This window comes from Amblyomma americanum, chromosome 3 (assembly GCF_052857255.1).
Source record: "Amblyomma americanum isolate KBUSLIRL-KWMA chromosome 3, ASM5285725v1, whole genome shotgun sequence".
NCBI classification, from domain to species: domain Eukaryota; kingdom Metazoa; phylum Arthropoda; class Arachnida; order Ixodida; family Ixodidae; genus Amblyomma; species Amblyomma americanum.
This window is the reverse complement of record NC_135499.1, coordinates 144,207,584-144,227,245: the sequence shown is the minus strand read 5'-3', so window position 1 is coordinate 144,227,245 and position 19,662 is coordinate 144,207,584. Positions and strand designations below refer to the sequence as shown.

Here is a 19,662-nt window from a genome sequence, read left to right as displayed (position 1 = left end):
CAGCTCGTGAATTCGCAAGGTACGGGATAAACATGAAATAAATAACGGGCCACTCACGCAAGAGTCCTCAACACATATAAATTAGGAGTTAATCGTGTCCCCTCTCTTTTGAGTCATTTTGTTTGGTTGTGCTTCTTTTCTTTAGTCTCAAATCTAAAGTGTGACTACCTGGCGCTACTTGTTATATACGAATACGGTTTTCATTCCAGCCTGTGCTGGACGATTACAGCTGACTACAGCAAAGGGAAGAAACACAGAAATCCAGTAACGAATGATCGGTGGTTCCTCTACTTACACTCTCACACTTCCTTCTGATGACCTGTTTCCTTTGGAAGCACTCGAGAGCAGATAAAGGGAGCTTGGATGTCAAGTATGCCCTTTATCTCGGCGACCACGCGTCCCTGTGGATAACCATAAACAGTGAAGCTAACCATTGTTTAATCTCTCTGTCACCATTTTATCACATCAATGACCGGCGACGTATACCTACGCGCCCTCGAAGACCTGAGTGGTGACGACGATGCTCTAGAAACAGCTGTGAGAGCAACCCATCTCTTTACCCTTGTGCTGGAGAAAACGAAACCGCCGCCACACTGATAAGCGCAGCATGCTGCTGACTTCGGGCGCCTTGGGAATGGCGTCCTACTTGAAGTGATAACAGTGGCACCTGAATAAACCGGAGCCAGCGAATAGGTCAACGCTAACGCAGAGACGAAGCGCTGTCGTATAGCATGTTCTCAAATAAATGAATACTTGACTTGGCTATGCGATCCACAGCAGGGTTCACACCGAATGGAAATTCATTCTTCAAGTGTATCTCGGCATACTTCAGTTATATTTAGGCTAGAATATTCCCAGGAAAGCTGGTCGACTTCCTTGATCCTGATTCTGGAACCCGCAAAAAGAAATTGCTTTGGTTTATGGGGGTTTAACGTCCCAAAGCGACTCAGGCTATGAGGGACACCGTAGTGGAGGGCTCCGGAAATTTCGACCATCTGGGGTTCTTTAACGTGCATTGACATCGCACAGCACACATGCCTCTAGGATTTCGCCTCCATCGAAATTCCACCGCCACGGCCGGGATCGAACCCGCGTCTTTCGAGCCAACAGCCGAGTGCCATAACCACTCAGCCACCGCGGCGGCCGCAAAAGGAATTATGAAAGGAGAGGAAAGATCTCGTCTCATCCTGCCTGCGCAGTAGTTGTATACTTTTCATCGATCATTTTCATTCGCATAGCCACATCCGTGCTTCGATGTTCCTTGCCTTTACCATGGTATTAATTTCAGTTTTCAGCCAGGTATGCCTGCACGTGACACTGTTCAAACGGTCAACAAGTGACGTCGTTGCAAAAATTTTGTTAAGGAAAGGCAAAAGTGTGTGCTGCTGACTGCAATTCTTTATTTTTGTACAAAGCGAAAACAAACAGCTCTAAGCAAAAAGAACTCATCGCAAACAGCTACGCATCGTTGCTCATCGCCAATAGATTAAATATAGTACTTTCAGCTTTTCTCGTCCACTACAATAACTCGAAATAACTGTGCTGGTGGAAGCATGCCACTTGGAAGACTACGCGCACACAAGACAAGAGCTGTGCTTGCTCTTTGTCGGCCTAGCATGTCCAGGCACACTGAGTACTTTCCTTCGCCTGGTTATCAGCCCTCCTACAAAAGGCACACTTGGAAAATGTCTTGTTCGAGGCAATACGTGGTACTCTTTCCAGGCTTTATTTAAAGACTCGAGCAGCAGTCCGGAGTGATTCTTTCATGCATAGAAAAACCTTTACGTTCTCGGCGGCATTCAGTGTACCCTTGCGACACTAGATGACTTAACTACCACTAGGTCATCGTCACCTTTTAACCAGCGTTATTTACTGTATATCTGATTATCACCGTTATCATTTCTGATTTGGCATCGCATGACCAACTGCGCAGTCCACCTGCATAGTCGCTACTCATCTTTTAAAACAACTGCCGCGTGACCGTGACCACAGGAGCAGATAAACTGTCCTAGAGCATGCATGGAATGTGGTAAACTGCGCAGAAAGAATTGAAGCGTGTGGGGCATTACACTCCCCTTTGTCCTTTCTCAGCTTTTGCCCAGGACAACAAGAGAGGACAAAGGCTGATGGTGCACAAAATCGCTCGCAGCAACGACTATTTGCCGTATTCAGTATCTTCTGTCTCACAACTTATCAGCACCACTTAGATACGGCCAGAGTACGTGGGCATACTTGTATAAACCAATGATAGCAGCAAAACACGCACAAAAGGAGCGTGAGTGTGGGTTGCCTGACTTCGCGGGCGGGTTTTAATCTGCTTACGCTTCTATAAAGTTTCCGCTTATGAGTTTAGGCATGACTGCTGGTATGAGACACAAAACACTCGCTCTAAACGAACGCCCTCTACACATCGTCGCGGTCTTGTCACGTAAGCCTTGACTTTGGCGATGGATCTGCCGACACACATCTGCGGATTCCGAATCGGAATACGAGCGTTATGGACGAAGAAGGCTTTTTTACGATCAAATATACGCCTCTCTATGAGAGCTGTTGGTGAACGCAACAGATGCGCGCCCTCTCCCTAATTTTCGGTCCGGACGCAATATGTGAGAAGCAAGCGGCTGTTTGCATTCCTGACGGCTTGCAGCAGTGCCATGCCTTTGGTCAATAATCGTTATTTCGGAGTTCCTGTTTTAATATTCGACTGTAGCTCTTACGTCATCAAGGTGCAGAGCTATAGGTGCCCACCGTTGCCCTTGTCTTTTATAAAAGCTGGAGAAGCCCCAACGTAGCTTTTTCATAAACCTGCTTCTACGTTTTCCTGTTAGTGTTTGGAAATAAATTATTGGGCTTGGCCGCTTGGAAAAGATATTGAGTGAGAGACGTGCACGGCGATAATAATGGCTTGGTTACGAGGCAGCCCTAAGGTGCTGCTGCTAAAAAAAAATTATGAGCGTTATTATAAGCTGTGAAAACTTACCTGTTCCTGCGGGTCCAGCTTTATTACTTTTAATCGTGAGGCAACTGTGGAATATTGTAAGATACTGTTATGAACATATTGATAGGTATGGTCGAACATTCCAAAGCGTAGCAAAATATCGCTTTTACAGCTTTTCCGGTGCTCGAACTGGCATAGAAAGACAGTTGGGAGCGTTTTGGACAGAAAGTGGCAGAAAACCACAGGTATCCTGAGAAGGAATCTGCGGATGTTTTTGATTTTTGTGGCGCAATATGATATCCGAAAGATTACTTTCCGTTGAAAAAAATACGCTTGTCCAGAATGTCTGAGTATGAAAAATTCCGGCGCTGCCATTCGTGATAAAATTTCGCTGATGGAAGAATGTACCGCACACGATGGTATCTCGGTATGTTGGTCACACAAATCGGCGTACGTGATCTGCCAATTTAGCCGAGACTGCTATCTACGATTGTTTCGAGGCCACAGCAGAATGTGACGTAATCGCTTCTAAAGCACAAAGCGATAATGTGACCTCTTAATTTCATAACCTTTGTACTTCTGTTCGCAGCGACCCGGCAGAGCCCAAAAATGTCCGACCTCAGGATGTAGGGCAACCCCGGGCAGCAGATAACATTCTACTTGGTTTCATTTCATCCCTTGCCAATGGGTGTCCCTGAATTCATCTGTTTCTCTCTATTTTTTCAGTCATCATTAGCCACACTTCAAACAGAAAAACGTGGCTTCTCTTTCCACTGTTTTACGCACAATTTATCAGACAGAATAGCCAAACGTCGAGGACAATAGAATCTGAAGGTCATGATTAAAACTGTGGTGCGGAAATGCTATTTCTTGGCATCTGGCCGCAATGGGGTGCTGCGACAATGAAAAGGCGGCCGCTTTCCCTGAAATTAGTTGGTATCGTCCTGCAAGCCATCAGCGAATACCTAGTCTGTTCTAAACTTCGCCTGATGAACTGCCTCCGTACATCTTTATTGTCGGGAGCTTTGTAACCGCACTGCCAAGAAGCTGAACTCTTTTTCCTAATAATGGTTGATCTTGACCTAACCACGTAAATAACCAAAAGCTCGGTAGAAAACTGCAAGGTTGACCGGCCACATAGAACCAGACGTATGACATTTACGGCAAGTATCTCTTTTTTTGGCTTTCTGGTTGAGTGCCGGCCATGCAACTCAATAAATGCGGCTGCCCTAATTATCGACGGCTGTCTACACAGTTCGACAGCAACACTTCGCCAGCTACGAGGAACCCGTGTCATCGACCGCTCTCGGTGCCGCACATCCCGTGCCGCGGACACGACACAGGCGCTCGTAATTTGATCGGCGCAGGCAGGAGCCGCAGCACGCGCTCCAACGCCAGCTGACGTACTTCCCGGCAGACACAAACGTGAGCGGCCGCTCGCGAGAACCTTTCACGCCGCCACTCCCGCCTGCGGTGTCCGGCAGCAAGTCGAGTATTAGCACGCCGAACAAGCGGACGTCTCTTCCGAACGCAATGGCGGCGTCCGAAACCTCCCTCCCGAGGCGGCAGCAGCGGAGGCGTTGAAGAGGCAAGCGACGAGCATCAAATCTGGAGGACTTCGTGGATGACGAGAAGGAAAGGAGCGGCGTGCGATAACGGAAGGCCTCTACCCTCTCGCCGGCAGCCAGCTTTCCTCCTCCGTCATTCCACGCGCACGATAAGCCACCGAACAAACCGCGCCTCCCGGCAGCAGCGATCTCTAAATACGCCCCGACAAGCTTTGCAGACGGCACGCAACCTCGCTCCGGGGAGAGACCGCTACATATACGGGTAAGAGCAGTTCGTCTTCTCTCGCACGTACCGCACGAAGCGAGGTTCGGCACGGCGTAGCTGCGAGGCTACGCCTACGGTGCCGCCGCCGAAGCAGCTTGCGCACGCCGTCGGCTGGCGCGCAGCCAGCCATCCAGCCAGGCGCGCACCTGCGGCGCAGCAGCAGTTTGCCGTTTATATAGGCGGTTTGTGCGGACGGAACGCAAGTTGGGGCTGTGCGCAAAAGGCTCACCTCCTTGCTCGCTCGTTGCGGCGCGCGTTATCTCGAACGTGGGGAGTCGGCCGCGCTTGGACTGGCGAGGCCTAGCTAGCCAGCCGCGGAAACGCGCTAGCGGTGATGTCCGCCCCTCATCACCCGACGGGTGTGAAAATGCGCCCCCACTTAAACGGCCTCTCTTAGGTAATGCGGTGACGAAGTCAAAAATTCCGAGCGTCGCTGGACTGGCCATCCGAGCTGCGCTGACCGTTCGCGGCTTTCGTAATTCAAGCGCTGGCCGGGTCGTTTCAAGAATACCGAATGAATCTGCGCCTACCCAGCAAGAAAAATAAAAGGAATGAAATAAGGCTATCTTTCGTCATTAATGCTACGTATAAAAAAAGGGTAAGATAAGTAACCTTGAAGAACCTCGCCATGAATTATAATGAATTTTGAGACGAACCGCAAACAGGAAAACTTTCCTCAGCTTTACATTCTGGATGCACGTCTCATTCCTTAGTGCAGTGACCAGACAGACAATATATTTTTGAACGCAGATACATTTATAAGTGCAAAGTCCCGTCGCTCAACCGCCTCGCTCAGGCAGCTGCTCTGTTGCTGTGGCCAGCAGGGTCAGGAGTTGTTTTCTCGGGCGCCATTCGAAAGTGCATTCAGTCAGTGCCTTGTAGTTGCGATTGAGGCGATTTACCGACGACGATATTTACCAGAGAGACACAAATGACAGCGAAGTCTAAGGGTATCGGACGCTTAATAAAAACCATGATCCCGCCAAACGTCTGTTTTGCCACTTTGTACCCACGACGACGTGCGTCACAAGGGAGGAGCTTGAGCGCAAAGGTCACCCAGAGGAAGGGAGAGTTTTCTGAGCAGAAGAACATGCCCCTAGTCTATTGCGATGCAGCCTTTGAAATAAAATATCTGACCGCAAAAGGCAGAAAAAGAGCCATTTCCCGGAGGCAGGGAAAAGGAGAGTGGAGTGAAGTTGTATAGAACTTTTATTATTTTTGCATGTGTTGGTTCACGCGCACTTGACGCCGTTCGCGTCTCCGTTACCCGTTTTTTTTTTTTTTTTACTGCCTTACTTGCAGTCTGTTCAGTGCACTGCTTCCAATTAGGCTACGACTTCGGTACGCGTTTAGAGAGGCTGCTGAAGTTGTATAGTGCAGGTAAAGTAGCAAGGTCAGAAATGCAGCCGTTGTATTTCAGTGCTGTGTAGAATGCCACCAATCATTTTACTGTTGCCAATTTCTCGAAGTTCTGCTAGTGAAGGTGATGCGAAAGGTTTCGACTTCATGTAATGCCCGGTTCACTATTCCTAGCTGTGAAATTTCACCAGCAGTATATCAATGCCAACGCGCATAATTTTACCGATGTAGCTGTTAAATTAAAGGCAAATTTTGGCTCGCTTTTCCTTTTCTGAAGTTGGCCGCGTTCTACTTGTACAAACAGAAATGTTGACCGCGAGATAAATTGAGCGGCTGGGTTAGCGGAACTAAAGAACATTTTTGCATATCCTTTTTAGGCCTGTTTCTTCGTCTTTGCGGCCAGTGTTGCATACGACGAAAGCCCACGGCGGGAGATAACAGAAGCGACTAACATAAAAAAAAGGAAACAGCCGTCTAGGAAATAAGGCTCGTAGCAACAGTCGCATAAGCAGACAGCAGTTGTTCATGATAAATGCGAAAGAAGATGCGAGGATGAAAAGCCTGTTACGAAAGTAAACTACGCAGCAGTTTCAGGAAGGAGAAATGAAGGGATTGTGGAGGAGCGTTTAAGAGGGAAGGGGGGGGGGGGGGGCGTTGCAGCTGATTCTTTTTCTGTGTCGGGATGAGGGGTGGTAGGGTCCCTAATTATTGATGGCAAGCTTTGGATTCGTTATCTGTCCGTTGCCTATTTCTGCAGCATTACGTTTATCCTCGCAAATCAGTCATCACCAGTTGACGTGACAATCATCGAACTGGCATTCACCAATGATCACCTGCGGTAGAAGAGAATGCTCGATGATTAGCAACGCTTCGAATGACACGATAGATGTTTCGACAAATTTTAAGGTGGTGCGACTCAGTTTTCTCTTCTTTTTTATGGTTAACGGAACGTGAGAGAAGGTTTGTGTTCACGTATACAAAACGCAGTTCTACCACCTTCTTTTCAAGTTTCAATGTAGCGCCGATATATATCTATCTCCGAAGAGCCACATTATTGTTGTAACTTCCTACATCGCTGCTGACACAGGCATTGAAATCTGCGCTTATTTCTGCTGCGCGTCTGATTAGACCGCGCTATTCACATTTTAATTACAATACTGTGGAAGATCAGTTAGATTAATCGACCCCCAAATGACAGGGCTGTTTGCAGGTCACCGTGTACCTAAGCTGGCTGATAAAGACGATCATTGTGATAATAATTTTATCAAATTTTCTATATATGTATTTTTTACAACTGCACAACTCACTCATTCGTGTCCTATGAACTACTTTTCGTGGCACTATACAGTGTCTGTGGCACGTGATATACTGGAATCGCTCCGCTAGCATTTCTCTGACAAGCGTATTTAAAGACCAAGAACGAAGCCGTGTCGACTGAACATCGCTCATTTTATGCGATTCACAGCTTGCCGAAGATGTGAGGACGATGAACGACAACGACACACAGTGGCCTTACATTCTGCTTAGAGAAAAATTTGAATATTTTTCTGTGTGCATTTGGCACCCCCTACTTAGCAAAAACACCATGAGGGGTCCGAAAACTTTAAGAATTCACGCACGGCGCATACTTCTACGCTAACTGAATTTCACAACCTATTCTTCAAAAAGACACGTTTGTGCCCAACTAATTATCTTCATGATGATCCTAAGCAGCGTCCACGGCAAAACAAATCAGCTACAGCATTCTTTAGTAAAAAATTCAAGCACTTTACAAAAAGAAAAAAGTTACACCACTAAGCAGGACTTCCTAGACTCACCGTAGAACTTCGCGACGCCCATCTTTATGTCTTGTTTTTTGATGCGTGATCCTTTTTCCAGGCACAAAATAGCCTGACCATTCTCTCCAGTAAGGATGTCAAATGTTACCGGCATCACTGACTTCGTGGAAACAGTTCTAGACGCTGCGAAAAAACGGGGGCGGGAGGCGGGGGCGGAGTTAAGTATCTGAACTTTCAGTCCGTCTGCACGGACTAAGAACCAATCTAATCGAATGAACTCTGCACTTCTTGGCCCCATTACATAAGTTTCTCTGCAGACGTTCAAAGATTCACTGCGGAAACCATTAGCTGGTCCGCATAGCTAGTCGGACAGTCCGATCCAAGCACACGTTACAGGTCAACCGTCGATAGAAGGTATGAAGTTGTTCTTAAAGGCAAGCCTTTATTATACATAGACAGCAGCATGGCGTAGGGCTGTGCGCTGCGCATCTGTTTTCGACGCGATGAATGCCTGTTTGCATAGTTGGGTTACCATAGAGTGACGCCCATTTGTGCGAACAAGACTATCTAGCGTGTTCGGGCGCCGCATGCATAGTTTGCTGCCTTGCGCGCATGTCGAGTGGATTGCCATTACACGAGGCACATTTCCGACGGCCGTCGTTTTGCCGGAAGCACAAAAGCCGGGGCCCCGTCAGCCACACACAGCTGCAGCGACTCTTTCCTCCAACTGAATCTGATATTTCGCCAGTTTAGCACGCAGAATAAAAAAAAAAAGAGAAACAAATAGAGTGACTCAGTGGGCCCTATATGAGATATCTTCCCTTGCGGGAGGTTCGTCATTAAAAAAAGAGCTAAACGGAGCTCCAGCTTCGGTTTAACGCACATGGACTGGAATCTCGTAGAAGTATTTAGAAGGAAACCTGTGGCTTGCCTGTGTGGCTTATGCGAGCTGGCTGACTCTGTGACAACAACAGCAGGGGAGGAAGTCACGCATGATGCTCACCAGCCGCTAGCTGTTATTGTGGTAAAAAAATGAGTGCGACGACTTGTCAAGCGACTTGTCAAAGACAGCCTTGTCAACCGCAATGCACGTGTTGAGTGCGAGGGCTGTTGTTATATATATTCACCTTGTTATATGTGCGACATGCATGCATAATCTGTCAGGTGAGCTTGTTTCATGTACAGCTGCGTATAAATATTTATGAAGAGCTGAAGTGACCCTCATTCTGTTCATTCAGAATGAACTGATGATCTTTCTGCAGGTAAATTTAACTGCGTGACACGCATGATAGACCTTGACTGCAAATACGCGCTATAAGGGTTCCACATAGAGCGAGTAAACAGATACATGCGAAGAAAAGATTCCGACGCCTGAGGATGCCGCTCGCTATGGAATGAAATAGAAGTTTGCTGATACTGCGCAATGCGAAAGATTTTCGAACCACAGTATCGAGCGGCTACCGAATCGCAGCGTCGCCCAATTTCAATGTGAGCGTTAAACAAGGTATGATTTTTTGCGGTTTGAAATAAAACATTTTCCCTTTACCTGTATTTAGAAAACCACCGCTTCGATTGAACGCAGTAAAAGTCCTTGAATATTACACACTATTGTGCATGCAGGGATAGACGGATGCAAACGCCTGAGAGCACAGGCCCTTCCTCCGTCGAAGAAGAACGCCTGCAAGACAGACCAGCGCACAAGAGATTCAGAATGGATTTCTTTTTTGCAGTGTGCGCTGGTCTCTAGTACTCTGGCTACTACTAGACCAGCCAAAAAGTCTTTAAGTGTTTTCAAAAGAAATGAAGGTTGTCTCTATTTCTCGAATACTTCGTTATCTAACATTATCCAATAATCAGGTGTATATGTATAAGGAAATACCAAAACTGAAACTTCCGCTTTTGTGTTTACCTCTTCTCTTGTAGGAATTCTTTCTGCTACACACAGATAACGAAGAGACGTAGTCAGAGTGCTTTTAGTTCGACATCCGAGAGCTAGGATTTGACGTTTATTAGCGACCACTGCGGCGGCGTTTCGGGGCGGCGAATGACTCCAAACGATCATTGAACTGATAAATTTAATCGGCTGGAAAACGCAAGGTATGTACCGCTTGGAATCTGAATCTTTCCGGAGCCTTTTCATTGTGCGTAGCCATGTCTCGTGGCCCCGATCGAGTGCCTAAATACCGAATGATGGTCCCGTTTCCTCAAATCCTCAGCTATCAAGGCAAAACAGGATGCATACAGTAGTGATTGAGACGTAAGTCACGAAATTTAAAGTCTGACGAAAACTCGTCTGGTCGGGTAGAAGATTCATGTATGAAGAAAAAGGAATGCCGACCAAAAGGTTGTTGTTTAAAACGAAGACGTTTCGGCTTCCATACGGAAGCCTTGATCAAGGCTTCCGTATGGAAGCCGAAACGTCTTTGGCTTCCGTATGGAAGCCGAAACGTCTTCGTTTTAAAAAACAACCTTTTGGTCGGCGTTCCTTTTTCTTCATACATGAGACATAAGTCACGAGTATTGATTTTCTAGATCGGCCGTCCTCCGCCAGCGTGACGCACTGCGTCCTTTCATTTCTGCCACAACTTTCTGTGGCTTTCTCTCCTTAAGGCCTTCGCCTCCTTGCCCTCTTATTTTATTGCCGTCACAACTTGGCTCACACGTGCAACTCTGTCGTGCCCCTGGTGCACTGTTTAAAGCGATTTTCACTAAATCGTTTTTTTGCGCTCTATTTTATTCGAACATTCCTGCTGTCTTCTGTAGTCTCGCGCATTGTCCTCTCCGTGCTCGTTTGAACGCATTGTTTTCAGCCTTATTGTTTTGTAGGCACCGCCAAGAAGCGTAAAGTACAAGTGCATGAGGCTCTCTCTTCCTCTATTATCGCAAGAGCTCCCAGTTTGCTGGCGTATAGAACGAGCGAAGCAGTTCCTCCTTTCGCGGCCTCCGACAAAGAACGCATTCGAATCTTTATCCTACAGTGACCCGATCCGCACGGCTTCCAGCAGTATGTCGTTGATCTGCGCGAAAGAACACAGTAAGGGGTTGCTCCAATTGAAGAGCTGGGGTCATTGAACTTTCCGTATCTGAGCAAAAAAGCACCACTGGGCATTAAAATGGCGACGCAATACGGAGTGGGCCTTTCATCCTCTCTACTCGCCCATGACTGTCGTCTTTATCAATTCGAACGTGTGAAGAGTATTCGTTCAATAAGAACAGCGTGCTACGTCCATTATTGCCACCTCCATTACCCAGCGCAGCTGGGCTGGTCGGTAATGACCATATAGTTCCGTATTAGGGAAAATTTAACGAGCCTACTTTTTTTTTTCAGAAATGGGGGAAAATGAATGAATTAACAGCAATATCCAGCGTGTTTTGTTGGTTCAAACATGATGCGTGGTATTCGAGTTAACCGCCGCTTTTGACTTCCAGGGGCGTGCAGATAGGCAGATTACAGGCTCTGTTATATAATTCATACTAGCAGCCTCAGGTCCGGAAAGATGCTCAGTATTTTTGTAGGCACTGCCTATTTGTCCAATCCAGTTAACACTGTCTTATGAAGCTTATAACCAGACATGGCGGTAATTCGGTCACTGCGACGTAATGAACTGCTTTGGGGTAGAGATTTTTAGGTAGAATTAATTACTTTTAACGCGAAAGCCCTATTGGCCTCATGACCTGAAAAATGGTTGTGTGGTGAAGCCTCTGAGGTTAGTCACGTGATGCGGGAAACGGCGAGAAATAAACGAGACATTATATGAGGGTGCCCTTCACCAACCTAGAGAGATAAAATAAATATTTCCGCGACTGGGTTTCGGACCCTTGGCGGCGCGAACAGATCAGCTTCGCTGGCCACTGCGCGAGAACGCTATGCTATCGCCGCAGCTGATCACGCCTCGTGTTAAACTGCAACACACACTCGCGTTCTGCATTGCACGTCGTCGTCTTCGTCAACTTCCATCTTAGCGCAAGTCACGAAAGGAAAGGGAACGCGCTTTCAGTCGTGGTTTCAGCTACATGGCTTTGGCGTCCACCTGCGAAAACCTGCTTCCGCAAAATATTTCGTGGTTAGCAATGCTAACCTGTCGGCATTTTTTAATTATTATTGTTAAAAAAGCATCGGTACCCTTGGTCTTAAGAAAGCTGTATTCAATCGATCGCCAGGTTGGGCCTCGAAAGTAGGAGTGATGTGCTGAAAACTTTGGCCGCCAAACCAGCAAGGTTGCGCAGGTGGATGAGTGTCGCTGCGCGCATGGGTCGCCATATTGGCGCTGTGAAATGGGAAAGCTATTCAGCTTCTTGCACTGCACAAGCCCATAGCCGCACAGACAGACGACTTTACGAGTTTTGAGGCGTACTCGAGGCTGAAAGAGCTTTCACCGCTTACAGAACGGCTGCTCACAATAGCGCCAGCGGAGCGGCTATTCAGCTCTGCAAGAAGGCCTGTTCTTCAAACCAGGGTAAATTTTCGACGCTACCTTTGGAGCTGAAGTCCTTCTGCTTGTAGCAGCTCTGGCCAGTCTACTCCTTTCTATGCCCGAAAACTGCAAAGTAACTCAAACGTACTTTTCGCAGTTGTGATGTAATGTGATTACTTTTCTGCGAGCTGCAATTGGTAATGTAAAATCATTGCACTTTCGGAATTTTGAGAAAGTAATTTGCTATGTAATTCAATTACCTTTCAAAAGTAATCCTGAGCTCGGCTGCTGACCCGAAAGACACGGGTTCGGTCCCGGCTGCGGCGGTCGAATTTTGATGGAGGCGAAATTCTAGAGGCCCGTGTGCTGTGCGATGTCAGTGCACGTAAAAGAACCCCAGGTGGTCGAAATTTCCGTAGCCCTTCACTACGGCGTCCCTCATAGCCTGGGTTGCTTTGGGACGTTAAACCCCCATAAAACCAAAAAGTAATTTTGTCATGCATGCTTGCAAGACATATTTGAAAGTTCGTCAGGGTTTGAAAGTCCGGAGGTAGCTTGTGGCAGAGTGCAGTCCTTTGTCGCCAGGGTATCCTTGATTTATCGTCGAGACGGACGTCCTGGCTTGAGCCAGGGCGGAACTCGTCGGCAATTCAGCTGCTGTGGTCTGTATGGCTCGATGGTTACCGCTATGGCTCGATGGTTATCGAATCGTTTTTCTAGATTAGGGTGTTGACCTCTCCGAGGCACACTTAAGTCTGGTAGTAGCTCATCTGTCGATGAAGGCGTTCTGCAGTCGCCGATGGCTGGCACAGGAAGTGGTCAAAACAGCGAAGTGGCTAACACCAGGAGGTCACCGTCTTTTTCAGGTACCTTGATGAACTCACTGCAGCTGACCATGATTAATATATTGTGTCAAGCCTGCTCGGCTCTCCTGATTTACTCCTGATATGGCGATATGACGATGTTTTAGATGATATGAGATATATATTATATGACTGCATACGCACATACGTGGCAATGAACGCTCAGGTACTTTTTTATCTATTGCACCTTGTTACGTCACTTAAAATGTTGCTAATGCATATGAATGATGAACTGACACAAGCACGCAGTACCGCCAAGAATTCAGAGTTTACAAGAAAAAAGACACACATATAGAATACAAGCGAGCACCAGGTCAGCGCTCAATCAAACGGCGTTCGCGTCATCGTAGTAAATCAGCAGTGCGCTCAACTGGCGGTACCGTTCAAATTGTTAACACGGTACGATGCGCCAATATGAAGTCTTGAATGAGTACAGACGCACAAGCGGTCATTTTTTTTCTTTTGTCTTTCTGAAGTTGCTTGTTTGCGTTGTTATGTTTTCTTATCTTTTTTTCGAGCTTGTTGAAGGAATTTTAAACACGTTAACCTGCCTGCCCTTATGTGATGCCTTCGGGCCCTTAAGGACAAAATGAAGTCAAGTAAAGAAAAAAATGCAGCTTAGATAACAAAAGCGGGTCTAAAACCATGCTTTTCTTGAAGCAACCCTAATAACTCTAGCCATTTTTTTTTTCAGTGAAAATTGATTTCTAGGATGGTTCTTGCTTTCTATGATGTTTGTTAGGCAGCAAAAGGTGCATTATTGAGAAAATCAGATTTCCAAATGGAACATCTTTTTTCCCGCCTCTCGATTCGATTTCATGACGTCAAGACCCAAAAAACTTCATGATCACAGTTCGGAAGTGAGTGGCTATGTAGCCCAGCAATAGAAATCCGTGTTTTAAAAAAAACATTTTGTCACATTTTGTTAAATTTTGTGACAGGAATACTTAGATTCGTCCTGAGTGCCCTTTAGAGAAAGAAATAGCACAAAAAATAGCCTGCTTTGAAAAATCCTGCTGTAAACGAAGCGGCCAGCGCATTTTATGCTTTTTGCAAAGTGACAGCCCAGGCTGTCACTCATATACCTTGGTCCTCATTGTCTTTGTGACCGGACCGAGATATAAATCTCGCCGTCGGCCCTTTAATATACGTTATCCAATAAAGCTTAGGACAGCGTGTTTTTATTTCAGCTAATTCAGCTTTAGCTCAGATTAGGCGCTTTGAAACATCTTCTATAGTGCTGCACCAAAGCACAGTCATTAAAAGAAAAAAAAACAGAGCTCCCGCTGCCGACTAGAGTTTTGATACTGTTATCATAAAATAGATAGGATATTCACAAGCTCCGCCCCTTCGTTCGCACATTCCTGTGCCGAAAAAGGATGTATGTGGGGCGTGTTTTCTTCAGACGTGCAGCATGAGCAACAGCCATTCCAATCGGCCCAGTCGAGACTACGCTACACAATGATATTTAATCTGACGCGTAGAGATAACCTGTCCGGCGGAGCAAACGATACACCCGGCACTTTCCGGTCTCCTGTTTTTTACCACCGCGCTCTGAACTCATTGTCACAAACGCACTCGGCGCCTAGAGCTTCATACAACCCACTCGCCTCGTCATGCACTATAAAGGTATTTCACCGTTTGAGAGTCTGTTTTTGTGACGTAACGTATTTATTACCTTATAGTATTAACGAGATAAAGGCGGTTACTGAATTTGAAGGGTGGTGTATATAAAGAAGCCGAAGCTGAAAAAGACGTCCATTCAAGCGCAGAATTAGTTGTTGCTCATATTTGCTTGACAAACTCGTGTCGTCTGCATTCGTGTCCTCTGTATGAGTAATTGTATCCAACAGCTCACTGAGTGTGGCACCCCTATGATAAACGGCGACGCCGACGTCACGGCCGACGTCATTTCTGAACGAGAAAGAGTTCATGAGCGCATTTTTTTAATACATTTCAAATTTCACTATAAAAATCAATATATCCGCAGATATCTCATTGGCAGGCTTGAATTATTTTACTATAAACGTTTTCGCTATCGTCAAAACCCTTCTCTTTCGGCTTTCTATGACAGTCTTAGCTGCTCGATTCGAGCGATGGAAACACTATAAAAGAAAGATTTTTGGTATAATAGAGTAAATTGCTGGGCTAGTTGGTTCATAATGCGCAATGGTGGAACCAGCGAAACAGACGCAGGACAGGAACAAGGAGGCACACACACACAACGCCGCTGGTATGTATATACCGGAAGAATAGACCGTTACCTGCCATATTTCTATACCAGTACCTTCGAGATTTTCAATATTTAAAATTTTTGTCCGAGAATGTTGGACATGAGTCTTGTCAAAAAATTCAGCTTCGTGTACCAATTCATTGCACTTTCTTTATTTTATTATACACTTCACGAGGATGAAAAAAAAAAACGAAACCGACCTGGTAGCGCGAATAGGAAATGTGCCCCATTTTTTGTTTAATGCAGTGTTTTAGATACTACATTTAGGTCTGCGAAGGTCCGTCCGTAGATACTTTGCAAAATAATGGCCTCCCATTTTCCACGCCGTGATACGCTGAAAATACGCATGACTACCTAATGACTGGTATCATGGCTGGGACAGAGGGAGGTTGTTTGTTTGAGTTGAGAGCTGATGATGTTAAAGTGGACTGAATATACGTCTTGAAGTTGAGGGTGATATCACGGATTCTACGTATGCTGAAGTTGCGCATGCGCATTTGGAATACACATGCAGCTTTCTTTCACAGCGTAAAGACTACTCATCTCTCCCTGCAAGTAATTCGCCTTCGCTACGTAGCTCGTGGCGCGGGCTTGCTCTCTAACGGTCGCATAACAACTTTTGTCCAATTTTCTTTGGTTTCTCTCAGTTTTCTTTTTAGATTCTAAATTTTTTACTTTCCGTCTGAAACAAAACCGGTCATTTCCGTTTTCTTGGTATGGTGTTGCGCACACGACGAGACGAACACAGGAAAGAGTAGGACGACATCAGTCGACGCTTCCATTAGTTCAGTTATTTCGCCCTTTATTTTCTTAGTCCATCGTTGGGCCTACCCATTATCACGAACTTTTTTTGATGAGTCCAGAGCATGTTCCTGCTATGAATTTTTACAGTAATACATTTGTCCTTAACTGGTTAAACGGCATGGTAATATGGCACTGGCGCTGCTTTTGTGTAACAAGCGCTGTCACCTCCAAGTCCTTTCCTCAAGGCAATGTGCTAGCAGTGCAAGCCTAATGCGCGGGTGTCGCGAAGGGACTTATTTTTTCTCAATCGGAATTTTTTTTTAACGATCACGCCGCGAAAACTACACAAGCCTGCATTAAAGTGCGTTACCCCCGACTGCGCCTTCCAAGCCGCCTGCATCTACTTTGCTCCTGTCCGTCTGGGATTTTTCCTGATCCGTAATGGAAGGACAGTGCCCAAGGTCAGTTCTGGCAGCTTGTCGAGCTCCAGTCACGCCCCCACAATGTTGTAGACGTTGTCTGACGCGCACGTATTCCTATTTTTCGCAGATTAACCAGGTCGGAAGTGCGCCTGGCGGACATTGCGGTTCTTATTTTGACCCAGAAGACCGGACAGACGCCTCCTGAAGAAGGCTCAGCCCGAAGACACTAGTCATCTACACCTACGACTCCGAACGCGGCGGGTACTTGCGAAATCGGCGAAAGATGGCGTTTCAGTGGGCTCAAGTTGTGGCTCCTCTTTTGCTATTGTTCGGGACGCTGGTGTCTGGTCTACTTCCCATCTGGCTCATCAAGAGACTCAGCGTGGCCAGGTGGGGCAACAAAGCCTTCGCCTTTCTCGTCTGCATTGGGGGAGGCGTACTCTTCGCCACGAGCTTTTTGCATCTTCTGCCGGAAGTGCGCGAGGGCTTCGAGAAGTTGTCCACGGAGTTTCCGGTCACTGAAGCTGTCGTCTGCTTGGGCTTCCTTGCTGTCTACGCGCTGGAAGAAATAGTCCACGCCTGCCTAGGCCACAGTCACCACGCGTCCGACCATGGTCACTCGCATACAGCGACAGTAATGACTTGCAGGTAAACAAAAACCATTGTCCTGCGTTCAGTGTTCAATAACGATATATTATATAGCATGTTCTATGTATACTGGTCATAGTCATGGTGTAACTGGCGTTCATTAAGCCAAACAAGATTACCGACGTTATCTAAGCTTCACTATCCCGCAACTTTTCCGTGCTGCGTCGTAAAATTCCTGAAGAAGCACGCAACCATATATCCAGTATAAGCTTAACATTTTGATTAGATCAGCTTTGTTGAAAGTGGTATCGTATAATTCATACTGTTCCTCAAAGATCGGCGCTTGCTCCAATGGGCCGAATAAAATGCAGGGGAATAAAAAAAGGCTGCAATTTCACGCTGCTAAGATCCGTTTCTCTCATTTAAAAACCGTGAAGTCTTTCTTTTTTTCTTGGTATGTATCGTAACTACTAAATGTCAATGAAAAATATCTTACTCGTGATTCTAAGTGCACTAATATTGCAGTTACGTGTATGCTAGACAGCATTATGTGGAGCTTTTTCAACGCTACAGACCAGCGAAACCAGCGCAATGCGCTAACTAAGTGGTTAAATTTTTTCCCCTTCCTAAATCTAACATAAACAATTTCAACATATGTTCCACCTACTTGCATCTGTCTCCACGAATGTTCAAACAAATTTTAAGGCAAAGAATAACTCCAAAGACGTGCACAAATTCCCATTTCAATTAGCTCTAGCCAAGGGCCCAGAGGTACCGTGATACAGCGCATTTAAGGCGAAGGCGTGATTGCTACATCACGTTCTCGCTCTTTAATAAGCGGTGGAGAAGATACAGAAGTAATAGGACAAAAAATTTCGAACATCCGGCTTTGAGTTGTTTTAACTCGTTCATTAGACGCACATTTGCTTCCTGGAACGCACAGAATCTAATAATAATTAATAATTGGTTTTTTGGGGAAAGGAAATGGCGCAGTATCTGTCTCATATATCGTTGGACACCTGAACCGCGCCGTAAGGGAAGGGATAAAGGAAGGAGTGAAAGAAGAAAGGAAGAAAGAGGTGCCGTAGTGGAGGGCTCCGGAATAATTTCGACCACCTGGGGATCTTTAAAGTGCACTGACATCGCACAGCACACGGGCGCCTTAGCGTTTTTATGGAGGAAAAACGCTAAGGCGCCCGTGTGCTGTGCGATGTCAGTGCACGTTAAAGCACAGAATCTAATAAATGGATTCCAGGCGTTCAGCTAATCGAGGCCTGAGAGGCCAACCGAGAAACTAATAGGTACCACGCTTCTTTTTATTTTCTGTTTCCTCAACCAGCAGTCAAGACGCTGAGCAGCCTCCCCCGGCCCAAGAGAACGGTGAAGAACGCAAGCAGAGCTTTTCATCCGACGTCATCGGCAACCAGGACGCCCAGACCGCGGAGCGCGTTTCACTCGGCAGCGTCCTCATCGTGGTGGCGCTTTCATTTCACTCCATCTTCGAGGGTCTCTCGCTGGGACTGCAGTCGACGAACCAGGCGACCTGGATCATGTTTCTCGCCATCTCCATCCACAAGTTCGTCATCGCGTTCGTCGTGGGCTTCGACATGAGCGCGTGTAACATGAAGCGACGCAACATATTCATCTACATCGCCATCTTCTCCATCATGTCACCGCTGGGCGCCTTGATTGGGGCCGTCACCAAGAACAAGCTCGACGATTCGCCTGTGGTCGCTGGACTCAATGGTGTCGCGACCGGAACGCTTCTGTACGTTACCTTCTTCGAGGTCTTGCAAAGGGACAAGAACCGACAGCTGACCGGAGTGATGCAACTGCTGGCGGTGCTGCTCGGGTTCTCCATCATGTTGACGCTAGTCCTGGTTTTACCTCACGACTGAGTTGAAGACCATTCCATTGTTTGTTTTCTTCCGTGGGTTTTGTTGTTGTGCATAGTATATGCCAAGTGGCAATCCATCGGCCGGAACTGATGGTTGACGCGTACCTGCTGTTAATAATGATCGCCATCGAACAACTTTTACATATTGTGATACAAGGTGTCCACGAAAATGCAGCTTCTTTTTTTACTAACTGATCACGTGCAGTAAGTAATGCATCTTTTTGGACTAACGTGATCGCGTGCAGTAAATCATGCATCTTTTTGTACAAACGTGATCACGCGCAATAAATAACTGTGCATCTTTGCGTGAGTCATTGTGCTTGGTTTCCGTCCATTGTTGGCATTCCTAACGTTATTCTCCGCACTGTGGCCTCTCTCTAAGGGAGTCTTTCTAAGTATCTTGGATTTGTAGTCCCGTACTCCCTGGTAGTTTACTTCACTTCTGTCCGCTATTCTGTTTCTCAGGACAGCTTTGCCAGCTGGTCTGACTCTTGCGAAACGCGTTCTTTCGTTCTTTTGAACAACCTATAGTTACCGGGAACTTCGGGGGCTATCTTCAACTGTTCCCGAACTTTTGGTCGGGCTGAATTGA

At 46.5% G+C, this 19,662-nt stretch overlaps 1 protein-coding gene across 5 annotated transcripts; it reads left to right on the top strand.

The window, feature by feature from the left end:
- The first annotated feature begins 4,637 nt into the window (after nt 1–4,637).
- LOC144125063 (zinc transporter ZIP1-like) lies at nt 4,638–19,376 on the top strand. 5 transcript variants are annotated; one of them, XM_077658126.1, is made up of 3 exons: nt 4,638–4,768; nt 16,713–17,233; nt 18,516–19,376. In XM_077658126.1, the coding sequence occupies exons 2-3, from the start codon at nt 16,869–16,871 to the stop codon at nt 19,069–19,071; spliced, it is 921 nt and encodes a 306-aa protein (XP_077514252.1). In that variant the 5' UTR covers nt 4,638–4,768; nt 16,713–16,868; the 3' UTR covers nt 19,072–19,376. The 5 variants fall into 5 exon arrangements, with proteins under 5 accessions (XP_077514252.1, XP_077514249.1, XP_077514253.1 ...); XM_077658123.1 differs by having other exon boundaries at nt 18,513–19,376; XM_077658127.1 differs by lacking the exon at nt 4,638–4,768 and adding an exon at nt 14,668–14,815.
- Nucleotides 19,377–19,662: the final 286 nt, after the last annotated feature.

What these genes read in the sequence shown, in the direction of transcription:
- LOC144125063 (XM_077658123.1), top strand. Translation starts at nt 16,869, where the DNA reads ATGGCGTTTCAGTGGGCTCAAGTTGTGGCTCCTCTTTTGCTATTGTTC. An exon ending in GCGACAGTAATGACTTGCAG is followed by an intron (nt 17,234 to 18,512) that starts GTAAACAAAAAC and finishes TTCCTCAACCAG; the next exon opens with CAGTCAAGACGCTGAGCAGC.